Below are 21,671 nucleotides of genomic sequence, written 5' to 3'. Positions count from 1 at the left end.
CTCTGCTGTTGTGCTTATCAGACAGGTAGACACTCTGCCTACTGAGCTGTGTTTCCATCCTGAGCTTCATCCTTTCTTGAAAGATGTGTTCAGAAGACACAGTAAAACATTAGCCTAATGTGGGATTTTAAAGTAGGAAAGCCAGCTAGCATTTCTGAATCTTGTTATTCTCTATCACTACAAATGACAAAACTTAATCCAGTTTCCTCATGCTGCACTGAGAATTGTGTTTATTTATTCAACACATGTTTATTGGCTCTATTATATGGTCATAATCATATATGTATGTGGCTATATGATTATCTGGACATTATGATGGGCTGTGTGTCTGTATGTGATCTACTAAATAGAGACGAGAATAGTACTTACTCAGTGAGATAGATAAACGTTCTCACAAAATACATTTCTGTTTTCCATGCTTGCCTGTTGGTTTGTTTGGGATTATGAAGTATAGCAGAGTTTAAAAAGTTTGCATCTTGCTGAGTTAAAGTGGAAATTTTCTTCCTGGTGTGATACAGCAGATGCTTTTTGATCACCTAAAGCAAACTAAAGTAGTGTCTCTCTTTATCATGGTCCTTATGAATATCAAACCGTTTCTATGGGAACCAGAAAACCTTCACTCTTTTTCCAGCTCTGAGATACATGACAGACTTTGGAAACGTAGCTAAGTGGGTAAAGCATTTATTTGCTCTGCAAGTGTGAGAACCAAAGTTCTGGTCTCTAAAATCCTTATAAAAGACCAGGTTCCTAATGACAGCCAACTCTAATCTGAGCATCCCAAGGCAGAGACAGGGGTGCCTTGAGCAACATGGCTACCTAAATTAGCAGAAATCTTTAGGCTCCAAGTTAAGTAGGAGGCCCTGCTTTAATATAAAAAGTGCAGAGCCATTAAAGAAGGACATCTGACATCAACTTGAGTCTTCTTTTATATGCACACATATATGCATGCATTTATGCATACAGATAAAAACATAAATACACACACACACTCACGCACGCACGCACGCACGCACCTCTGAAGAAGATAATTACTAACCTAAGCTCTGCTGCTCCTTTTTGGTTTGATTTTCTGCTGTGACAGAAAAGAATTTTTGACAGTCCTGCCATGGCTGTTCTTATTCTGAAGCCATCATCGTGCTTAAGTGATTGCTTGGGTCAGGGCCCCACACAGGCTGCATCGTAGCCCTGGGCTGGGGTGATGTACTGTTGGAAAGGACTTTTGTAATTGTCAGCTTCACCAGAATCAGTTGATTCCCCGAGGAAATGGAGATGCCAGACAGTCACAGTCAATAGATGTCCTCAGTAGGAAGTGATGTTGTAATTTTCTAGGTGCTTTAAGCTTCTAGAGCATTCTCATCTGTGCAGTCAGCAGTTTACCCATAGCACACAAAGGGGAGTTTCTATCCTGTGAAGGGTCAGTGAATTAGAACTAAAATCGAGGGCTGGGGATTTAGCTCAGTGGTAGAGCGCTTACCTAGGAAGCGCAAGGCCCTGGGTTCGGTCCCCAGCTCCGGAAAAAAAAAAAAAAAAAAAAAAAAAAAAAACCAAAAAAAAAAAAAAAAAAAACTAAAATCGAGGTTCACATACACGAAAACCAGTATTATGTGTTAAGAATGAAACATACAGAAGGTTCTGTTTATCTGCATACAGTTTACAATAAGCCTAAAAGTGAAGTCATGCTCACTGTTTATAGAGTTTCCTCAAAGTGAAACCATACCCATTGTTTATAGAGTTTCCTCAATTTTTGTATTTGAAAGGATTTAGCAGACTCCAGAACATGCCCCAATAAAGAGTGTTATTTAAGTTCAAAGACTCAAAAACCCAGGCACGTGAGTGCATGGATGGACTTTATGATCCTGTATGCCAGCTCCCAAGGATAGTCGTGTGCTACGTTCCCAGCTGCAGCCGTCACATCTGGCTTCTGAGCTCAAACTGAAACTCAGGATTCTCCTGGAATTATCAAGTCAGTGGTACCTGTCAGTGCCTGGGGCTTAGGGGAGTTTGGACTTTGAACAATACATCATGTTGTATTTCTTGTCTTAGCTAAGAGGCCAAGTCCAGTTACTGACATTCCTAGCCTCCTGCTTTATATGAGCTTGATTTCCATACTAAGTAACATGGCAGATTCTCCCAGCCATTTTAATTTAATGTCAACATTGACAGTGTGTTTTTCCACTTGCCAAGTAAGCTTTTAGAAAATCACTTTCTAATCAGAATATAATTTGAGCTGCCTAGGTAACTTAAAATTTACTAACAGTAGTATTAAAATCAGTAAAATAATTTAAGCAAGATCAATACAGTAATACATTTTATCTAACCCTAAATATGTAAAACTGCAATTTTACCACATGACCACACATATGAAACTGACATACCTTTCATTCTTCTCTGTGTGCAAAAATATGTCATGTAACCAAACGTACAAAATTGGGATATTCCAAAATTTTAAAGCCTGATATGTGTTTTGCATTCGCAATACATCTGAACTTGAACTGACCACATTTCAGGTGCCCAATAGCCAATAAATGTGCAACCTGTAGTCACCATATTGGCCATTGCTCTAGACTGACGACGTATGTGCAACATAGCAACTGTTTCAGTTCATTCTAATTAGCAAAATTAACAGTTATAGACTAATTTTTGTCAGATTCTTTTCTATTCAACACAAATTGGTTGAGGACATTCAGTCTTTCAGAGGTGAAATACTAGGAATTCATTAGCCTTGATGAGCTCACAGTTCAATGCCTAAAATGCCTTATAAAGTGATAAGTGAAAACATTTTAATATTTGTTGATAAAGGCAGATGTACGTGCTATGTTTTGGACTGGACCGAAGACAGGTAAAAACCATTCATAAATTCAGGACATCTGAGCATAATCTTGAAGGAGAGGGTTGTTAGGAAGCAGAAAAGAACCGAGTAAGATTATTTTCGTGAGAATGCATAAAGGTACGAAGGCATCAAAAGCAGGGCATCATTAGCAACCACAGCATCCAGCACAGAGAGAGGGCCCACGCTCAGCAGGCAGTGAAAGTGGAGCCACGGATGATGCAGAGTACACAGTAGCATATACGAAAAAGTTTGAACCTCATTCCAAGACTTAGTAAATGACTTTTCAGTAGCACACATAACATTGACATCTTAAAAACATGGCTTTTTTGGTAATACATCAGGATGACCTGACAGGCTGCTAGTTAATGAGCAGTTGTATTAAGGGTAATTAAATATGGTTTCAGTATTGGTAGGGAAAATGGATATGCATGATGAAATTCTGGAATAAGTGGCAGTGGGTCTTAGACCAACTCATTGTAGCTGGGTGACCAAAGAAGTTAAGAAAACATAATATTCTAAAAGACAAGAAAGAAAGAAGATGGGGAACGTGGTTGTTGTGATTTATTATTAAATTGGGTTTCATTAAGTAATCAGATATTTTTAGTGGTTTGTCAAGGCAATCAGTTTCCAGACAGTTTAAAGAACTTGCCTGTGTTTTTAATTTAAGTAAGCTAAACCTGGTTAGTTATGGCGTGCTCTTTAATTTATAGACACTTCATGAAGTCAGGGCGAGGGCCTTTTGTGCTGGATTTAGGAGTTGGTTACCTTAGAATTCGATGTAGATCGTTTGCTTGAGCTGGTGACATCAGTTAGAGCACTCAAGTTGGGAAAAAATCAGAAAGTATATGAAAAACGATTTGTGCATGGAGAAAAACATCACTTACAAATGAATAAAAGGGTGTAAGACTGAATGATAAAACACAATTGAAGCAGTTTCAAAAGACGATTGAGAGAAAAAGACATGAATCTTGTCCTTAGCTGGTTTCAATAGAAAATATGCAAACCTAGTTTCAGAAAAGCTCAGAAGATGTTTCGAGTTATGCGAAGCTGGAAAGCCCACGTAGTGCAGAGCGCAGCACTCTCAGGACCCAGTTTAGTTCCCAGCACCCAAGTCCGGAAGCTCACGACCACCTGGCTTTAGTCCAGAGGAACTGACACCCCCTTCCGACCTCTTTGTGTGCCTGCCATGCTGCTGTGGTTCTGTCCTGTACATTCTCAAGATTAGTGTTAGCTTTGTCAGCCTAGAGGAAGTTCAGAAATGCAGTTGCAATACCTAAAAGCTGAACAGTTTAATAAATATTGTGTAACTTTTCCAGAAAGACTATGGTTCCTAAGTGAACAGAGAAGCCATTTGAGCCTTATTTATTGCTAAAGGTCCTGGGGTTTGAATGTAAAACATAATGTGCAAGATAAGTGCTCTGCCACTGAGCTAAATGCTAGGCCCAGGTTCTCCGTTTCAGTTTTAATCCCTGTATTTGTTCGAGGGTCTGTTTAGATTGACTGTTTTTTCTTGATTCAGTTTCAGTACTTAATTTCCTAGGACTTTTATATTTTTTATTTTTAATCGTGTGTGTGTGTGTGTGTGTGTGTGTGTGTGTGTGTGTGTGTGTGTGCTTAAGTGCAGACAGAGGTCAGGGAGGGTATCCTAGGGCTGGAGTGACTGTACAGTGTACGAGTGCTGGGAACTTAGTTGCGACCCTCTGTAACAACACATCTTCCTAACCACCGGGCTGTCAGTCCAGCTCCCTCGTTTTATAATTCTGCCTCTGACTCTGTGGTTTGGTCTTTTCTCTTCTCTCAGTCTGGGTGAAGGTCAGTTTTCTTGTTTCACCTCAAAGAATCATCTGAATTTCTTTAATTCTGGTTACTTAGTAATACATTAATGTTTTAATGTTTGCATATCTTTGGTATCTCCATATTTTCTTGCTATTGGTTTCTAACTCTTTTAGTTGGAGACATTATCTTGCTTGAATTTATCCTTTTAAATACTATTAAGATTTCTTTTATGGCCTAATGAGGTCTGCTTTGAAGACAGATGTGCTTAGGAATGTACATTGTTTTGTTCAGTGGTGTGCTTTGTAGACGTCTGTGGGTCTAATTGAGGTTAGAAGCTTCAGTTTTCTTGTTGGTTTTCAGTTCCCTTAGCCATAGGAATGTCTGTCCTCTAGAAACTGAGGTATTAAAGCCCTTAACTGTTATTATTGCCATGTCTGGCTTTACCTTCTGTGATTCAATTTTGTTTCATATTCTTTAATGCCCTGATAGTAAGTATGTATTAGTTGTATGTCTCTCTGGTGTATTAGCCTTTAGACTGCCAATGGAAATGCATAAGGTCACAGACTTTCTGGAAAGCCGTGTATCCAAATGTCCTTTACCTCAGAACTTATCCCCCCAAAATAGTCAGGACTTGTTCATTAAATATCACTGGACAACCAATACCAGCAAGAGTGTGAAAGGAGAAATATTTAAACACACACACACGTACACACGCACGCACACACGCACACACATTGCTGAACAATAAGCAAAAGGAAGGAGCAAGCCTGGAGTAGAGAACGTGGTTAAGGTCTTTGGCCTTCATACTGTGAAGGACATAGTGTGTGCGGTATGTGTGTATGAGGGTCCTTGACACCATTTCCAGTTTCTGTGATTCGCCAGAAGAAGTGCAACAATGCTGCAATAATCAATCGGCTGTTTGTAAAAATGAACGATAGATGTCTGCGTTTTCTTGAACTTTTGTTTCTGTCATGGGCCTCTAAAATTAGATAACAAATAAGAATGTTTTTAAATAATGAAAGTACTTATAGCAATTGTTTTGCTTATAATCATTTGATCATAGTAGATACATGGGGATTTCTTCTAGAAGAAATGTCAATGAATTTATTAACAACTTTGTAGCCCTTGGTAGTTGGGAGAAAATGTGTCTTTTTCTCAAAGTGTGCTATTTTAAGAAGTTTATTCACTAGGCAGACTGAAATCCTGTTTTGCTTATCTGTAGGTACAGTTAACATTCGGGAAGACCACCATTTTACCTCACAAGGATTTAATCACATAAATATTAGGCTATTCAATTTATTTGCTTTTTTGATAGTATTTCTCACAGTAATTTAATGTCACCACTATAAAATATCTTATTTTTTACTTAATTTTAAAAATTGTTTTAAAACATTACTTGGTGGGTTTCATTATATTTTATTTTCATCTTAATGATCATGCATATATGAAAACAAGTTATGTTGTAGGTTTCATTATATTTAATTTTCTGTTTATGAATTATCACTGGAAGAACTTAGAGTAATGTAGAATTTAATGCAGGAAACTATGTTTTAGGAAAACAGTTAAAGGATGGGAAGAAACCCGAGCCGTGCAAGCCTATCCTCAAGGTGGAGTTCAAGACAACAAGATCGGGGTAAGACTGCTTGTCCTGTGCTCCGTGTGCAGGACAGGGCCGGGAGCTCTGGAAGCCACAGAGTTAACTTGGAAGCCCTACCGTGGAATAGTGTAGCCTGGTCGGAAGTGTTATGCTTTCATCATTTAATAAAATACATAGGGTAGATTACCCATGGGTCTTCTGCCTTTAGCAGTTTATTTCTACATGTTAGAAAGTGAATTATTTTTCATACCAGACATGATATATTCTGTTGGTCCATGGAAATGGTAATGTATATTTGCTAGTGAGAAAAGTGTGAAAAAGTGGTCAGGGGAAATAGTTAAAATATTCTCCATCCTGTGTTTGCTAGCTAAGAGTCATCTATTCAGAAATCAAATTTCACAAGAGTATTTGACAGTCACAGAAATGAATACAGCTTACTAGGTAAACAAGGTTGTCAGGGTACCCCAACACTGATAGTCTGATAACACTGATATGAAATAGGTATAAGAAAATGTCTTGGGGCTGGGGATTTAGCTCAGTGGTAGAGCGCTTACCTAGGAAGCGCAAGGCCCTGGGTTCGGTCCCCAGCTCCGAAAAAAAGAACCTTAAAAAAAAAAAAAAAAAAGAAAATGTCTTATGTATGAAATGCTGTATTGAATATAAAAATCTAATATGTATGTTTAGAAAAACTTTTAAAGTATTTCTTTGAAAATTGTGCTTCATTTTAATTTGCAAAGGCATTTTTCTTTCCATTCTAGTTATCTTTACCCAAAGTTTCTAAAGAGTGGGGCTCTATATAGGGTAGTTGAGTGGTCCTCAAATGGAGGGAGCTGAGCCAACAGCAGGCTATCTGAGACCTGTCCTCAGTCCACCCGAGACCTGCCCTCAGCCCAGCCAGCCATTGACTCAGAGACTGCTGTAAAGCCAAAGCCTGAGAGCAGCTTGACTTTCTCTGCAGGAAATGGTGATGCTGTTGGCACATTTCCATATTGGAGTTTGTAAACATGGGTGCTGGGGCTGCAGACCTCTATCCCTTTTTAACCTGTCATCTGACTCAGCTTTGCTCGGACCTCTTTTAAGAAAAGGCCATGGACTTTTTTTTAAAAGAAAGAAAAAGATGATTCTTATTATTTCTTCTTCATTCCTAGTCTTCCTGTGAGATCTCACATGAAGACATAGGATCAATTCAGAAACTGTTAATCATTTCATTGACAACATCCGCTCTGTTGGCCTTGGAAGCCCTCACTATATGATCTTTGACACAGAATTATTGGTTGCTTTGGGCTTAGAGGCTGTCATCTTTATACACATGTAGAGGGGATGTGATGACTTTACTGAGTTGCTCGTGTATGCAGGAAAGTTACACATTACCCGGCACATAATAAACTGCGATGCGAGTGGGTAAGAAACCTTTTTGCATTACAAAAGCCTCAGGCACCAATTTGTCACATTTACTCTATCACAAAAGAATCAAAATACGGGAAAAAGAAAAAGAGCAAAAACAACAGCAGCAGAAGATAAAACAGGAAGCAAACCAGGAAAAAAAAAATCTGTGCTTATGGCACAATGGAGTGAGGTCTTTAAACACTGCAAACAAAGGGGCAAGCCCAGACCTCTGTCCTCAGTGTGGACGCCTGCTGCCTCTCTCTGGACAGAGCTACTGCTGCAGTCTCCCTACACAGCCAGCACTGATGGCCTGTCAGACTTGAAGTGGAAATTTTAAAGCCGTGCACTGCTCTTTGGTAGACTTCTGTGTGAACTATTCGATGTGACCGGTAGGTTCATCCTTTACTGTCTCCTACCTGGGATAAAACATTCAATGTATTAAACAAGAGCTTATTTTCCTTTGAGTCAAGGCTTTCTTCTTTGAGTAGATCGAAATACTTAAACTAGCCCCTGCCCAGCTGCTGCTTCATTTCCTATAGGCAAATCGTGAGATTTTAGAGAAGAATTGTTAGCATCCACTCAGGGGACTTGAATGTTTTCTTCTCTTTGCTTAAAAGTCATCCTAGGAGTGAGGACCCTTCTCCTTTCTTCTTTAGATTCTTCAGAAATATGTTCTCGGGAGATTCAGTTTTCTGTTCTAGGACTTATACATGCAGTTATATTTAATGTTTGCATGTATCTGTTTAAGTATTAAACTTGATGCAAGCATGAGGCATGAAAGCAGCTGTCTCACTTTAAAGCCCTACCCACCCTACACCCTGGCTATTTTCAAGATACATAGAACGGCAGATGCTGACAAAGGGATATAGGAAAGTGGACCCTTTATGCCTAATGGGCATAACTGAAATATAAACTTGAAATCAATATCAAATATTCAGTTATATACCACTTTGGGATATATATCCAAAGAATAAGTCAGGCACAACTTGTAATCCTGTTTGGGCAACAGAGATAGAAAAATCACTGATCACTGCAAATTTGAGGCCAGCCTCTTGAACATGCTGAGTTTCTGGCCAGTCACAGATACACAGTAAAACCTGTCTTCTGGTAAGACATAGGCACTGCAGTCATGAGTGCACAGCAGCTGTAGGTGCCTGAGGTGGTTGGATCTGCCTACGAGTATATTGGTCAATAGACAAGAGGGATGGAGGAAGGAAGCAGGCAGAAGGCGGGGTTCCACATCATCACTGAATTGCATCTGACTGATAGATACAGGGAGGTAAGTCATTGCCTTCAGTTGTGCACAAACTAGTGACCCCATCAGGTGCCATAGTGCTCGCACAGATGGTTTAATGAATTGAGCCACAGAATGAAAACAAGTCCTGAATCTGGGAAATGGATTTGTACAGTGAGAGGGAATTAAGAAAGAATGGACAGTGGGTTATTCATAATAGTGTGTGTGTGTGTGTGTCTGTGTGTGTCTGTGTGTGAGTATGTGTGTCTGTATGTGTATGTGTGTATGTGTGTGTGACTGTGTGTGTGTCTGTCTGTGAGTATGTGTATGTGTGTGTGACTGTGTGTGTCTGTGTGTGTGTCTGTCTGTGAGTATGTGTGTGAGTGTGTGTCTGTGTGTGTCTGTGTGGTTGTGTGTGTATGTGCGTGTCTGTGTGTATATGTATGTGAGTGTGTGTCTGTATGTGTGTCTGTGTATGTGTGGTTGTGGGGGGGTTTGTGTGTGTGTGTCTGTGTGTGTGTGTCTGTATATGTGAGTGTGTGTCTGTGTGTATCTCTGTGTGTATGTGTATGTGTGGTTGTATGTATGGTTGTGTGTGTGTGAGTCTGTGTGTGTCTGTGTATGTGCGTGTGTGGTTGTGTATGTGTGTGTGTGGTTGTGTGTGTGTGTGTGTGTGTGTGAAGTTGTCAAGTAATAAAATCAATCCAAAAAACAAATGTTTAACAGACTTGCACACCCATATAGGTTGCTTTTGTTCACAATAGCTAAATTATGGAACTTGCCTAAAGGTTTATCAACAGAGGAGAAAATACACAATGGAATTATATTCAGTGTGAAGGATGAACTTAGGACAATGTCAGGAGAATGGATGAATCTGGAGATTTTTATGGGAGTCAAAATAACCCAGTTCAGACATATATTTCACATTTTCTCTTATAAGTAGAATCTAAATTTAAACTTCTATAGGAAGTTAACATAGAATGAGCAAGGAGAGGGAAGAAGTCAAAAGGGAGGATAAAGGGAACAGGAAGCATGAAGTGTGTCTGTAGTGTGTCACAATGTTACTTTCTAGCATAATATTACACATTTGAAAAGAAAGGGATTAAGTAAAATATGGGAAAATATAAAATCCAGGCTTAGGACATGTATTCACTGAATTCAAAGTAGATATAAGTCAGACATGTTTCCCAAGATTAAGAGACCTGATTTCTTGTTTTTATTTTAAATTATGTAAGGTCTCTCTTGACACAAATACTGGAGCATAGAGAGGGATGTTGAAACTACAGAGTCTAAAAATGAAGATTTGGAAAAGTCATAGAGTGGATCCAAAGGACTGAAAGAACGCTCTTTCTGAAACACTGAGGAGGTTTTGGGTGATAGATATCGCAAATGAAACCAAACCAAACAAACAATGGTATGCATTCTGTTGTCTCCGTCTCACTGTGACAGAATGTCTGATAGAAACAGCTTCAGAGAAGAGGGACTTATGATTCCCATTTAAGAGTGTATGCATGTCGTCATTCAGGGACCTGACTAGGAAAGGGAGAACTCTGGCTGCATGAGCCAGAGCACACTGTGTGGTTATGTTGAACGAGAGGTGAACGTACTCTGCACATCTCTCACTTGTATTCACTCCAGGGCTAGCACCTAAGGAACAGCACCCCGCCCCCGTGCCCCACAGGCCAGGGGAGGTAACTCAACAGTTGAGCCTCACTGCAGACACCCTACAGCCACAGCTGCAGTTTGCATGCTGTCAAGTGGACAACCTAGATCAGCAGACATAGGTTTTCCCCCGTTGGCTTGAGAAGAGCGGACCACAGTGGCAACTCTGAAAAGCACGACCTTCTACCTCCATTCATCTCTGTGTAAAACACATTGCTCTTTCAATCTACAGAGTCTTAACGGTTCCAACGTTGTTCAAGAATCTATATCTGGAGTCTTTACTGGCACTCAGAAAATCTCTTTAGTACAAAGCTTAAGTATTAACTGTATATTAATACAGAGTAAACATCATTTCAAAAATGAAGAATGGGGTGTGACACCTTCCAGGGTCACTTGTCCAAACATGTTTAGTCACAAGTCTATTTACTATTATCATATATTCAACAAAATAAAGTAAGCATAACTTTTTGATGGACGATATAAGATCATCTATTTCCACCAGACCACCCAGGTTAGGCTGGTTAGGCTCTATTTGCAGTAGAGACCGCTGTGTTCTCTATGGAATGGGACTGTGCTTTCCATTTGAAAGCAGGTGTTGATGATGTACAAGATGAGTAACACTAGTTAGTAATGTAGATAATGACATGAAATTGACAGTGTAGAGTTTCATGTCTGATTAATGAACATCATAGGTGCTAATTATGGCCCATACTCCGCTAGGAGGGCTAACTATCAACCTGCAACTTACATTTCCACAAAGCTCTTACTTCCACAGCAAGTAGCTCTGCTGTATGCTCACTACTATTTATGTGTGTCTTCTTATTTTTTAAGGCAGAGCCACTCACTGCTTGACTCTTACTTATTTGACTTTCTTTAGCTGTAGTGTGAGTTTTGGTCCGGACTTTCATAGGAGTCTCTCTTGAGTCTTCCGTTCCTTGTGCCTTCTTTGCTCTGGTGATTGAGCCCAAGGATCATGCCCCAGGCAGGGAAGGAGGAGAGCGTGGGAGTTACTTAGTGTTATCCTTTAGTAGTATTTAAGATGTCTTTCACATAACTGTTTCACATTTCTGTATATGTTAGTGGCCTAGCTAGGGTCTAGAGTAACAGAGAATACTGGGGGAAGATGAAGAAACACTGGCAGTTACTCAGAGTCAGGATGTGGGGGAACTTCTTAAGGACATGCAAGAAAGACTCCTCGTGAGAGTGGATGGGTCAAGGCAAGCTTTAGAGGCAGGAGAAGTACTGATTCAACTGTTCCAAAATAGGATTAGGCAAATAAACTGTAGAACTTTCCACATATTATATAAACCCAACTCAAGAAATTGTGGTTGGAAAGGTTATGGCTAACACCATAGACCCTAGCAGGGAGCACAGCCTGGATTTTGGATCCAGAGCCATGTATCCCATTACCATGAACACCTCAAGTGATGTTGTGGCACCTTGTTTCCTCAAACAAAGCTGTCTCCCTACTTAGGATCTTTTCAATACTCAATATTTTTACTTTTTAACGAATGTTTTCCTGCATGGAAGTGAGTTCAGAACAGCCATCTTCCCTTAATCCTGGCTGTCTGTTTCATCTGTCATCATGTTAGTGGCTTGACCTTGCTCTTGCAGCCAGCACATCTCTCTGCCTTCTTAAGACTGGTTCCCCAGTACGTCACCTGCATGGGTAGAATGGATGTGAGAACACTTGTTTATTCCCCAACGCACAAACACTCAAACATATTGGAATCAGAAAATAGAGGTTACCATAGACCTACACTGGGTGAATCACGTAGGTGAGGTGTAGCTTTGTGGTTCTTTCAGTAGGAAAGGGTTCTTAAGGGGTCACAGCTAAAGCTGTCCTCAAGCTGTATGGAGAGGTCATAAAATGAAGGAAGCATGTGCACACAGTGATGTGCTTCTTAACTAAATCCAGTCAAATTGGAAAACTTGCCTGGACAACTCCCTAACTCAGATATCCTCTTAAGTGATGGTCTAGTTGACATCCAAGGCCATTCACAGAGAGTGTACTAGCATTCTTCTTCTTCTTTTTTATTCTTTTCTTCTTAATTGGATATTTTTATTTACATTTAAATGTTATTCCCTTTCCCAGTTTCCTGTCCATAAGCCCCCTATTCCATTGCCCTCCCCCTTCTTACATAAGGGTGTTCCCCCTTCACAACCACTCCCCATTCCTGCTTCCCTGCCCTGACATTCCCCTACACTGGGGGGTTCAGCCTTGGCAGGACCAAGGGCTTCTCCTCCCATCAGTGCCCAACAAGGCCATCCTCTGCTACATATGCAGCTGGAGCCATGGGTCTGTTCATGTGTACTTTTGGGATACTGGTTTAATCCCTGGGAGCTCTGGTTGGTTGGTATTGTTGTTCTTATGGGATTGCAAGTCCCTTCAACTCCTTCAATCCTTTCTCTAACTCCTCCAATGGGGACCCTGTTCTCAGGTCAATAGTTTGATGCTAAATTCACCTCTGTATTTGACATACTCTGGGTGTACCTCTCAGGAGACAGCTATTATCAGACTCCTGTCAGCATGCACTTATTGGCTTTATCAATATTGTCTAGGTTTGGTGGCTGTATATATATGGGCTGGATCCCCAGGTGGGGCAGACTCTGAATGGCCTTTCCTTCAGTCTCTGCTCCAAACTTTGTCTCTATATCTCCTCCTATGAATATTTTTGTTCCCCCTTTTAAGAAGGACTGAAGCATCTACACATTGGTCGTTCTTCTTGAGCTTCATGTGGTCTGTGGATTGTATCTTGGGTAATTCGAACGTTTGGTCTAATATCCACTTATCAGTGAGTGCATACCATGTGTTTTTTTCTGTGATTGGGTTACCTCACTCAGGATGATATTTTCTAGTTCCATCCATTTGCCTATGAATTTCATGAAGTCATTGTTTTTGATAGCTGAGTAGTACTCCATTATATAAATGTACCACATTTTCTGTATCCATTCCTCTGTTGAAGGACATCTGGATTCTTTCCAGCTTCTGGCTATTATAAAAAAGGCTGCTATGAACATAGTGGAGCATGTGTCTTTGTTGTATGTTGGAGCATCTTTTGGGTATATGCCCAAGAGAGGTATAGCTGGGTCCTCAGGCAGTTCAATGTCCAATTTTTTTGAGGAACCTCCAGACTGATTTTCAGAGTCATTGTACCAGTTTGCAGTCCCACCAACAATGGAGGAGTGTTCCTCTTTCTACACATCCTCGCCAGCATCTGCTGTCACCTGAGTTTTTGATACTAGCCATTCTGACTGGTGTGAGGTGGAATCTCAGATTGTTTTGATTTGCATTTCCCTGATGAGTAAGGATGTTGAACATTTCTTTAGGGTCTTGTCAGTCATTCGATATTCCTCAGCTGAGAATTCTTTGTTTAGTTCTATATCCCATTTTTTAATAGGGTTATTTGGCTCTCTAGAGTCTAAATTCTTGCGTTCTTTGTATATTTTGGATATTAGCCCCCTATCAGATGTAGGAGTGGTAAAGATCTTTTCCCAATTTTGTCCTAATGACAGTTTTCTTTGCCTTACAGAAGCTTTGCATTTTTATGAGGTCCCATTTGTTGATTCTTGATCTTAGAGCATGAGTCATGTGTTTGAGACTCTTTCACAGTTTTTCTTCTATTAGTTTGAGTGTATGTGGAGGTCCTTGATCCACTTGGACTTGAGCTTTGTACAAGGAGATAAGAATGGTTTGATTTGCATTCTTCTACATGCTGACCTCCAGTTGAACCAGCACCATTTGTTGAAAATGCCATCTGTTTTCCTCTGGATGGTTTTAGCTTCTTTGTCAAAGATCAAGGGACCAAAGGTGTGTGCTTTCATTTCTGGATCTTCAATTCTATTCCACTGATCTACCTGCCTTTCTCTGTACCAATACCATGCAGTTTTTATCACTGTTGCTCTGTAATACTGCTTGAGGGCAGGGATAGTGATTCCCTGAGAAGTTTTTATTACTGAGTATAGTTTTCACTATCCTGGTTTTTTTGTTATTCCAAATGAATTTGCAAATTGCTCTTTCTAACTCTATGAAGAAATGAGCTGGAAGTTTGATGGGGATTGCATTGAATCTGTAGATTGCTTTTGACAAAATGGCCATGAGCATGGGAAGTCTTTCCATCTTCTGAAATCTTCTTCAATTTCTTTCTTCAGAGACTTGAAGTTTTTGTCATATAGATGTTTCACTTGCTTGATTAGAGTCACACTATGTGTGTGGTATTTTATGTAATTTGTAACTATTGTGAAGGGTGTCGTTTCCCTAATTTCCTTCTCAGCCTGGTTATCTTTTGAGTGGAGGAAGGCTACTGATTTGTTTGAGTTAACTTTATATCCCGTCTCTTTGCTGAAGTTTTTTTTAATCAAGCTTAGTAGTTCTCTGGTGGAACTTTTGGAGTCACTTAGGTATACTATGAGTACTATATTGAATAAGTATGGAGAGTGGTTTTCCAGAAAGTCTGTGACCTTATGTGTTTCTATTGGCAGTCTAAAGGCCAATGCACCAGGGAGATAAACAAATAATACATACTTACTAGGTTCCTGTTCCCAGATAGCACAGAGGACACTAGACAGGTTCTTCTTTGGCCAGGAATATGAGCAGAAGTAGTTGTCTCCTCTGAACTCTCAGGACTGTCAGTACTTCTTGGGGTCCAGCTCTCTCCCCCATGGGTTTTGGGTACAGAGTACCCTAGCATTCTTCTCAAAGTTACAGAGTAAAATTATGTCACCTCTAGAATGCCTCATACCATCTGAAAGGCTAACCTTTCTGTTTAATATCTTCACCTTCATAATTCATAGATTGCCTATAAATAGTCTAGGTCATCAGAATTGTTAGAAGTCCAAATGCCAGGTACAGCTCTGAAACTTACAGATCATGGTATGTAGAGTTAAATCTTTGAAGTATATCATTTTGTACAACTAATCATTGTGGTAGAGAGCTAATATTTTCTCCTTAAGCTTTTGGTATAGTGCACTTAATTGGAGTTTCATAAGTTAGATGATTGTTTCTTGGTAGCCACACAAACAGCAGAATAGCATACAGCATAGGAAAAGACATCATTATTGTCAGGTTTAACCAACCAACCAGGAAATAGGATACAACTTGGTGACAAGTCAGTTGGCGTTCCTTTCAACTGCCTTTAAATCTACATCATTTTCCCTTCACTTTTAGGAACAAAATAGATCTTGGGCAGTCACAGAACAGCAACAAGAAACTACTATAAGAATAATCTCAGCTCATTGCCATAGTGTTAAAGAAGCCTGTGTGAACAGATTACTTAACTAAACGAGTGTTCCGGGATGGCTTTGGGCACTGTAATGCAGCCAGCTGTTCTCTACTCATACCTTTGGTGCTGACATCATTGTTCGTTTATTGATTGTATGTAAAAAAAAATACTTACATACAATTCTTAATACCACTTCTAAAAACTACCCGCAGATCCTACTCTGTAAACATTTGACAAATATTTATTCACCAGTCAACTCTTTTTTTTTTTTTTAATTTAGTTGCATGTTATAGTACTGGCCAAGAAGAAAGGAGATGGATTTGTGTTGTGATAAGTACAAGAAAATTAAATAGTATCCATTCACTATGATGATAACTGTACAATGATCAAATGATAACCATCCAATGATGAGAATTTGAAACAATGGCTATACGAGTGTGGTTTTATTCAGGATAAATTTTTGAAATTGTATTTTTGGAATTTAGACAGAAAAGTAATATTTCTAAACCACATTAATAATGAATATAAATAATAGGTAGAAAATGGTTAATGAAACATAACCTGTTAATGCATTTGAAGGACAGTGTAACCTTTCCTAGTGTGGTAAGCACTGTTTTAGATAAAGCAGTAAAGGGCTCAGCCGTTAAAGGCTAGGCTCACAACCAAAAATATAAGATAAAGCAGTGAATAACATAATTCTTTAAAAAGGCTTCATGGACAGTGTGTTTTGATGAGGTAGAGAATAGAGCAAAATAAATTAGTTTCCAGTCATAAGTACTGTAGAAAATAAAGCAAATGAGGGTGGAATTGTACAAAACCATTATCTAGAGAAACAGAGATACTTTTCATTCCCTCACGTTTTCTATACTCAAAATAAGTTGCCTGAGTAAGAAAAACATTTCATTATTTGTCACAATACTATATTTACTTACAAGGTATCCAACTAGCTGCCAATCTAACTAAATTTTAGTGAGTGTTTTCTTGTTTTATATAAGAATAGTTCAAGGCTTTAATTTTCATTTTGTATTGTTTACTGTGTATGTATTTTGGTACCTGCTCCATAAGGGAAGTCTTGCCATGTGTGACTGTGATGGTTTGATAACGTCAACAGTTACAATGGGTAATGCTTGCTAAGGGTGTTCTGCGGAGGGTGTTGGTTGGAGTCCACCTTGCAGGAGATGAGAGCAAAGATGGAAATACAGGTGCTTGAGTGCCAGACCTGGCCCTGTTGCCCTTAGATGTCCTCATGTGATCCTTACGGTAGATTTGAAGCTTGAAAGTTCCACAAATGGGAAGGAAATGGATGATGTCATGAAAAACGAATCTGTGGGCCTTGCAGTGTCTTCACAAGTGAGGGACTGGGGATGGAGGGTAACAGCTGAGAGTGCAGACTCTTCTTGCAGAAGACACAGTTTGGTTCCCGTCACCCATATCAGGAAGCTAATGATAGCCTATCCTCCAGCTCCAGGGAGTGTGACGTCCTCTCTGGATCACTCCAGGACCTGCACTCATATGTACACTTTATAAAAAGATTATCTTAAAAAATCATGTAGGCAATTTAGAATGATTTGTATGCTACATGTTAAATAACTTCATACAAAGGACTATCAAATCAAGTCGTGGATAAAAACGAAGTGTCCCCATATTGTGGTATATGAAAAGACACTTAGGGGCAGCTTTTATAACACAGGTGTAGGTAAATCATATACTTTCCATGGTGACTGTTATGGTAGCCAGGGCAGGTGTAGTGCTACGTACTGGAAACAAAAAGATTACAGAGGCAGACAGCCCACAGAATGTGTGGTGTAGGACTTTAATGTTAATACAGGAGATTCTTGGAAAACATTAAAGCCTGTAGGAAATGTCTGATGGCTCTTCTCCAGTTGTCAAACGTGGTTTGTAATTAGTACAGTTCTTGCCTTATCCTTGAAAAGTCAGTGTTACATACTATAGCAACCTAATGCTGGGAGACTTTCTTGGAAACATTTGTTGAGTGGCTTTGTTAGGACCAAAGTAGAAGCCACTCAGAAACTTCCAGAAGCCTTTATGGTGACTGTGCACAGGAAATAAAACAAGGACCAAAAGAAGTTCTATAGTCAAGTGTGGCCCGTGCCCATGTTTATTGTAGTTTAATTTTCCAGCAAAGTAGGTTTGAATTTAATCACATTAAAAATTCTATATATAATTATTCCACTATGTGATATATAATTTTTTAGAGGATACTCACTGAATAACTATGTGATGCTGCAGAAAAAACAGTGTCTGTCCAGATACTTGCAAACATACTATGTTTTCATTTCCAGGGAACCTTTTATTATTTTGTCGGGAGGCTTATCATATGATACCGTGGGAAGAAGACCTTGCTTAACAGTGATGCATGGGAAAAGCACGGCAGTGCTGGAAATGGACTATTCAATTGTCGACTTTCTCACACTCTGTGAAACGCCATATCCAAATGGTAAGACTCAGTGTACATCCATACTAACATTCAAAGGGGACGTATGCTGTCGTAAGGGGTTTCCATATGACACTGACCTAGAGCTTTAGGGGAAGAGGTTCTGCCTTCATAACATGGCCAACTTTATTTGAACTGATGGGGTTTTTTTAGTACACTTTTTCTCTTCCATATTGTACATTAATACTAATTACCATTCAAAGACACACTGAGGATATGAGCAATTTAAATTCTGCAAGACAGTATTTTCCTAGATTTCTTCAGAGAAATCCAGTATAGGTATATGTGTGTACATATAAAGGATTGCACTAGGTATGTGTATAGGAGGATGGAGGATTGTAGGACTAACAGTCTAAAAAATGTCCAGAATGAGTTAAAGTCATGGTTCTGAAACATGTGGGACTCTCGGATAGGAGTTCAGGGTTTAAGCCTCACACAGAATTCTGTCTTTGTTGGGAAAGCTGTCTTTGCTCTTAAGACCTTCAGCTGATAGGCTGCCGTCCCGAGAGTAACTGCTTTGTTCAGTTACCAAACTGGTAGTCATTTCTAAAATATTCCTTCATGACGGCATCTAGACTGATACTGATCAGGCAGTTGGGCACCATGGTGTGGACAGGTTAACACAGAATGCACTCGAACATTACATTTGGAACTCAAATATTCAAAGATATAATTCACTTTGTAGTTATTAACAATCATGTATTAACTAATGTGAAAAAGATTACAAACTCTGATCAGCTTATTCTGAGGTTCTAAATGATACTGATCAGGATTAAATTGTGTGTCTCTGCCACATCCTTGAAAATGTAATATCAAAAAAAAAGTTTCTTTGGGGTTCTTGTCTTACTTTACAAATACAAAAGAATTTCAAATGAAGTATTTTGTACATTCATCTCCTCAAGATATATCAATTATAGAACTGTCCTGGGCCCATCAAAATGCTAAGCACTCAAGAAATTGAAACAAGGAGCTCAACTAGATGTCTGTTTTCTGGGGCTGCCCCCTGGAGTTTGGATGTCTGTTCACGCAGTGTTCTCGTGTTCCAGATTTTCAGGAGCCGTATGCTGTGGTTGTTCTCCTGGAGAAGGATTTAGTGCTGATAGACCTGGCACAGAATGGGTAAGGACGCTGGTGGGCAGCTCTGTTACTGTGTGGGAAACCACAAGATCTCATTCAGCATGGCATTAAATGCATTCTGCTGAAACATTTACATTTACAAACATGATCTCTTTATAATGTTCCAGATCCCCATTTCTAGTAATCAGAAATGTATTGATTATAATGGATATCCTAGATTTTAGTTTCTTTTTTTCTTTTATTGAAAATAGTTTCTTCCCTCACTTAATGAATCCTGGTTATGCTTCCCCATTCCACTTCTTCCCCAGCTCTCCTCCCTTCTGGATCCACCCATTTTTGTCTCTCCTTGGAACATAAAAAGTCTTCTGAGGGAAGATAATAAAATATAGTAAGAAAACAAACAAAGAAAAGAGTAAGAACCCAAGAGAAGGTACAAGACACAGAGACCCACTGTTCGAATACTCGGGTATCCCATAGAAACACTACACTAAATGCCATAATAAGAACTCAAAACACTTTAGGGTAAAGAGAGAAAAGGAAAATTATATATCAATATAATACAAATAAAAATGAGATACAATTATTAATAATAACTTTAAAATACAAAGGGCAAGCTGTGCTCTTCCATGACACCGGGGACGAGGACCCAGCACGGGCAGGCACTGAGGACAGGCACTGCTGGCCGTGGACTCATGGCAGCTGCTTAGTGATTAATATGGCTTAGCGGCTGGGCCACATATCCTCTTCTTCCAGCTCTGGATCTCATGTGGCACAGACCTGTGCAGGCCCTGTGCGTGCTGCCCCAGTCTCTGTGAGTTCACAGGCGCACCCTTCATGCTAATTTAGAGGGCCTTGTTTCCTTGGTACCCTACACCCCTCTGCCTCCTACTCTTTCTGCCCCCTCTTCCATGGGGTTCCCTGAGACCTGAGCGGAGGGGCTCGATGGAGACATCCCATTTAGGGCTGAGTGTTCATGGTCTCTCGTTCTCCCCATCATGTCTGGCTGTGGGTCTCTCTATCTGTTCCCATCTGCTGCAACAGGAAGCTTCTCTGATGATGGCTGATCTATGAGAACAGCGGCATGTCATGAGGGGTCATTTTATTACTGCTATGTGGCTTTACCTCAGGGCCGGGTCACCCGAGCAGTGTCAGGCATGGGTTCTATTCGCTGTAGTGGGCCTTCAGTCAAAGCAGATGCTTTGCAGTTGTTCTCAGTTTGCCGCCACCATTGCCTGAACATATATTTCAGGCAGGATCCCATTGTAGATCAAAGGGTTTGTGGCTGGATTGGTGTTTATGCTTCTCCTTCGGGAGCATGACCAGGACCTCCTGGTACCAAAGACACTAGTAAATAGAGATGAAGGCTCCTGTAGGCACCAGTCCAGCTTCCCTGTGTGTAATGAATTGTGGCTTTTTTGTTACTTAGCTCAAATTTCTTCAGTTTCTTACATTTTTGCTTCATGCTTGTGCATGCTGAAGCCATACATAAAATGCTTGTCCAAATGGACCCATATCAGGTTGCCTCTGATGACCCTTTCAGTCTTTCTCCCTCTAGTCACTCTGTTGGGATGTATTGTGCCAGAGCCCAGACAGATTAATTATAACCTACGTCGTGTTCTGTATTACTCCAATTTAAACTGCTGGCTGCTACTGTTGTTTTAACAACTCGACCTGCTACCTTACGAAGATAGTGGGTGTTCTTTCTAAGCTGCTCTCTTGCTCTCGTCCACACTGGCCTTAATGTATGGGGTAGCAGCACTCTGTGTAATAGATCACATTTCGTATCTTACACAGTGTTTTGGCAGGTGGAGCCCTCCACTTGTTTCACTGTCATCAGAATCCACACAGCTTTCTCCATGTGGCTAATGGTTCTCCTACTCTACAGGCATGTCTGACCTATAATCCCCTACCCTGTCACAGCTCCTAGTAAGAACTCCTGGTGTTTTCTCTACTTATTGCCTGTTGTCAGCAGTACTCTGTCTGGTGAAGGGAACCACCATATTACTTACTGTCCCCAGGGACTGTTGAGCGGTGTCTGTGAAGATGCTTTATTAGGTGGGATGCTACTGGCATCTAGTGGATAAAAGACAAGCACACGTCATCCACACGCACAGGGCACTTTTCCCAGTGTGAACAGGACTAAGGGTGAGAAGCCTAGCACATGTGAGAGGTGCTGCTGGCCGGCCGGGTTTGTTTGTGAGCACATCTCAGCTTACAGGCTGGCACTTGTAGTTCTTACTTTTATAGGATTTTTGTTTGTTTGTTTGTTTGTTTGTTTTTACACTAGACTGTTCGAAAAATAACTCTATGACAGCCCTAGAAAAATATATTACTAAGGTATTTTTCATTTTTTCATCTATTATATAATTCATTTTAATAATGGAATTTGTTTCACATGATCCCTACTGAGATATGATTAAATCAAGAAAAAT

At 40.0% G+C, this 21,671-nt stretch overlaps 1 protein-coding gene across 10 annotated transcripts in view; it reads left to right on the top strand.

The window, feature by feature from the left end:
- The window catches only part of Stxbp5 (syntaxin binding protein 5), a 152,786-nt gene that overhangs the window by 73,163 nt on the left and 57,952 nt on the right, over positions 1-21,671 (top strand). For all 10 annotated transcript variants that reach the window (NM_178346.2, NM_030843.3, NM_178345.2 and 7 more), the window contains 3 exon segments: positions 6,161-6,239; positions 18,011-18,165; positions 19,209-19,281. In NM_178346.2, coding sequence (NP_848036.1) covers positions 6,161-6,239; positions 18,011-18,165; positions 19,209-19,281 — 307 coding nt within the window.

The sequence above is a fragment of the Rattus norvegicus genome, chromosome 1 (assembly GCF_021556685.1).
Source record: "Rattus norvegicus strain SHRSP/BbbUtx chromosome 1, alternate assembly SHRSP_T2T, whole genome shotgun sequence".
NCBI classification, from domain to species: Eukaryota; Metazoa; Chordata; class Mammalia; order Rodentia; family Muridae; genus Rattus; species Rattus norvegicus.
This window is presented reverse-complemented; position numbering and strand designations above follow the sequence as displayed.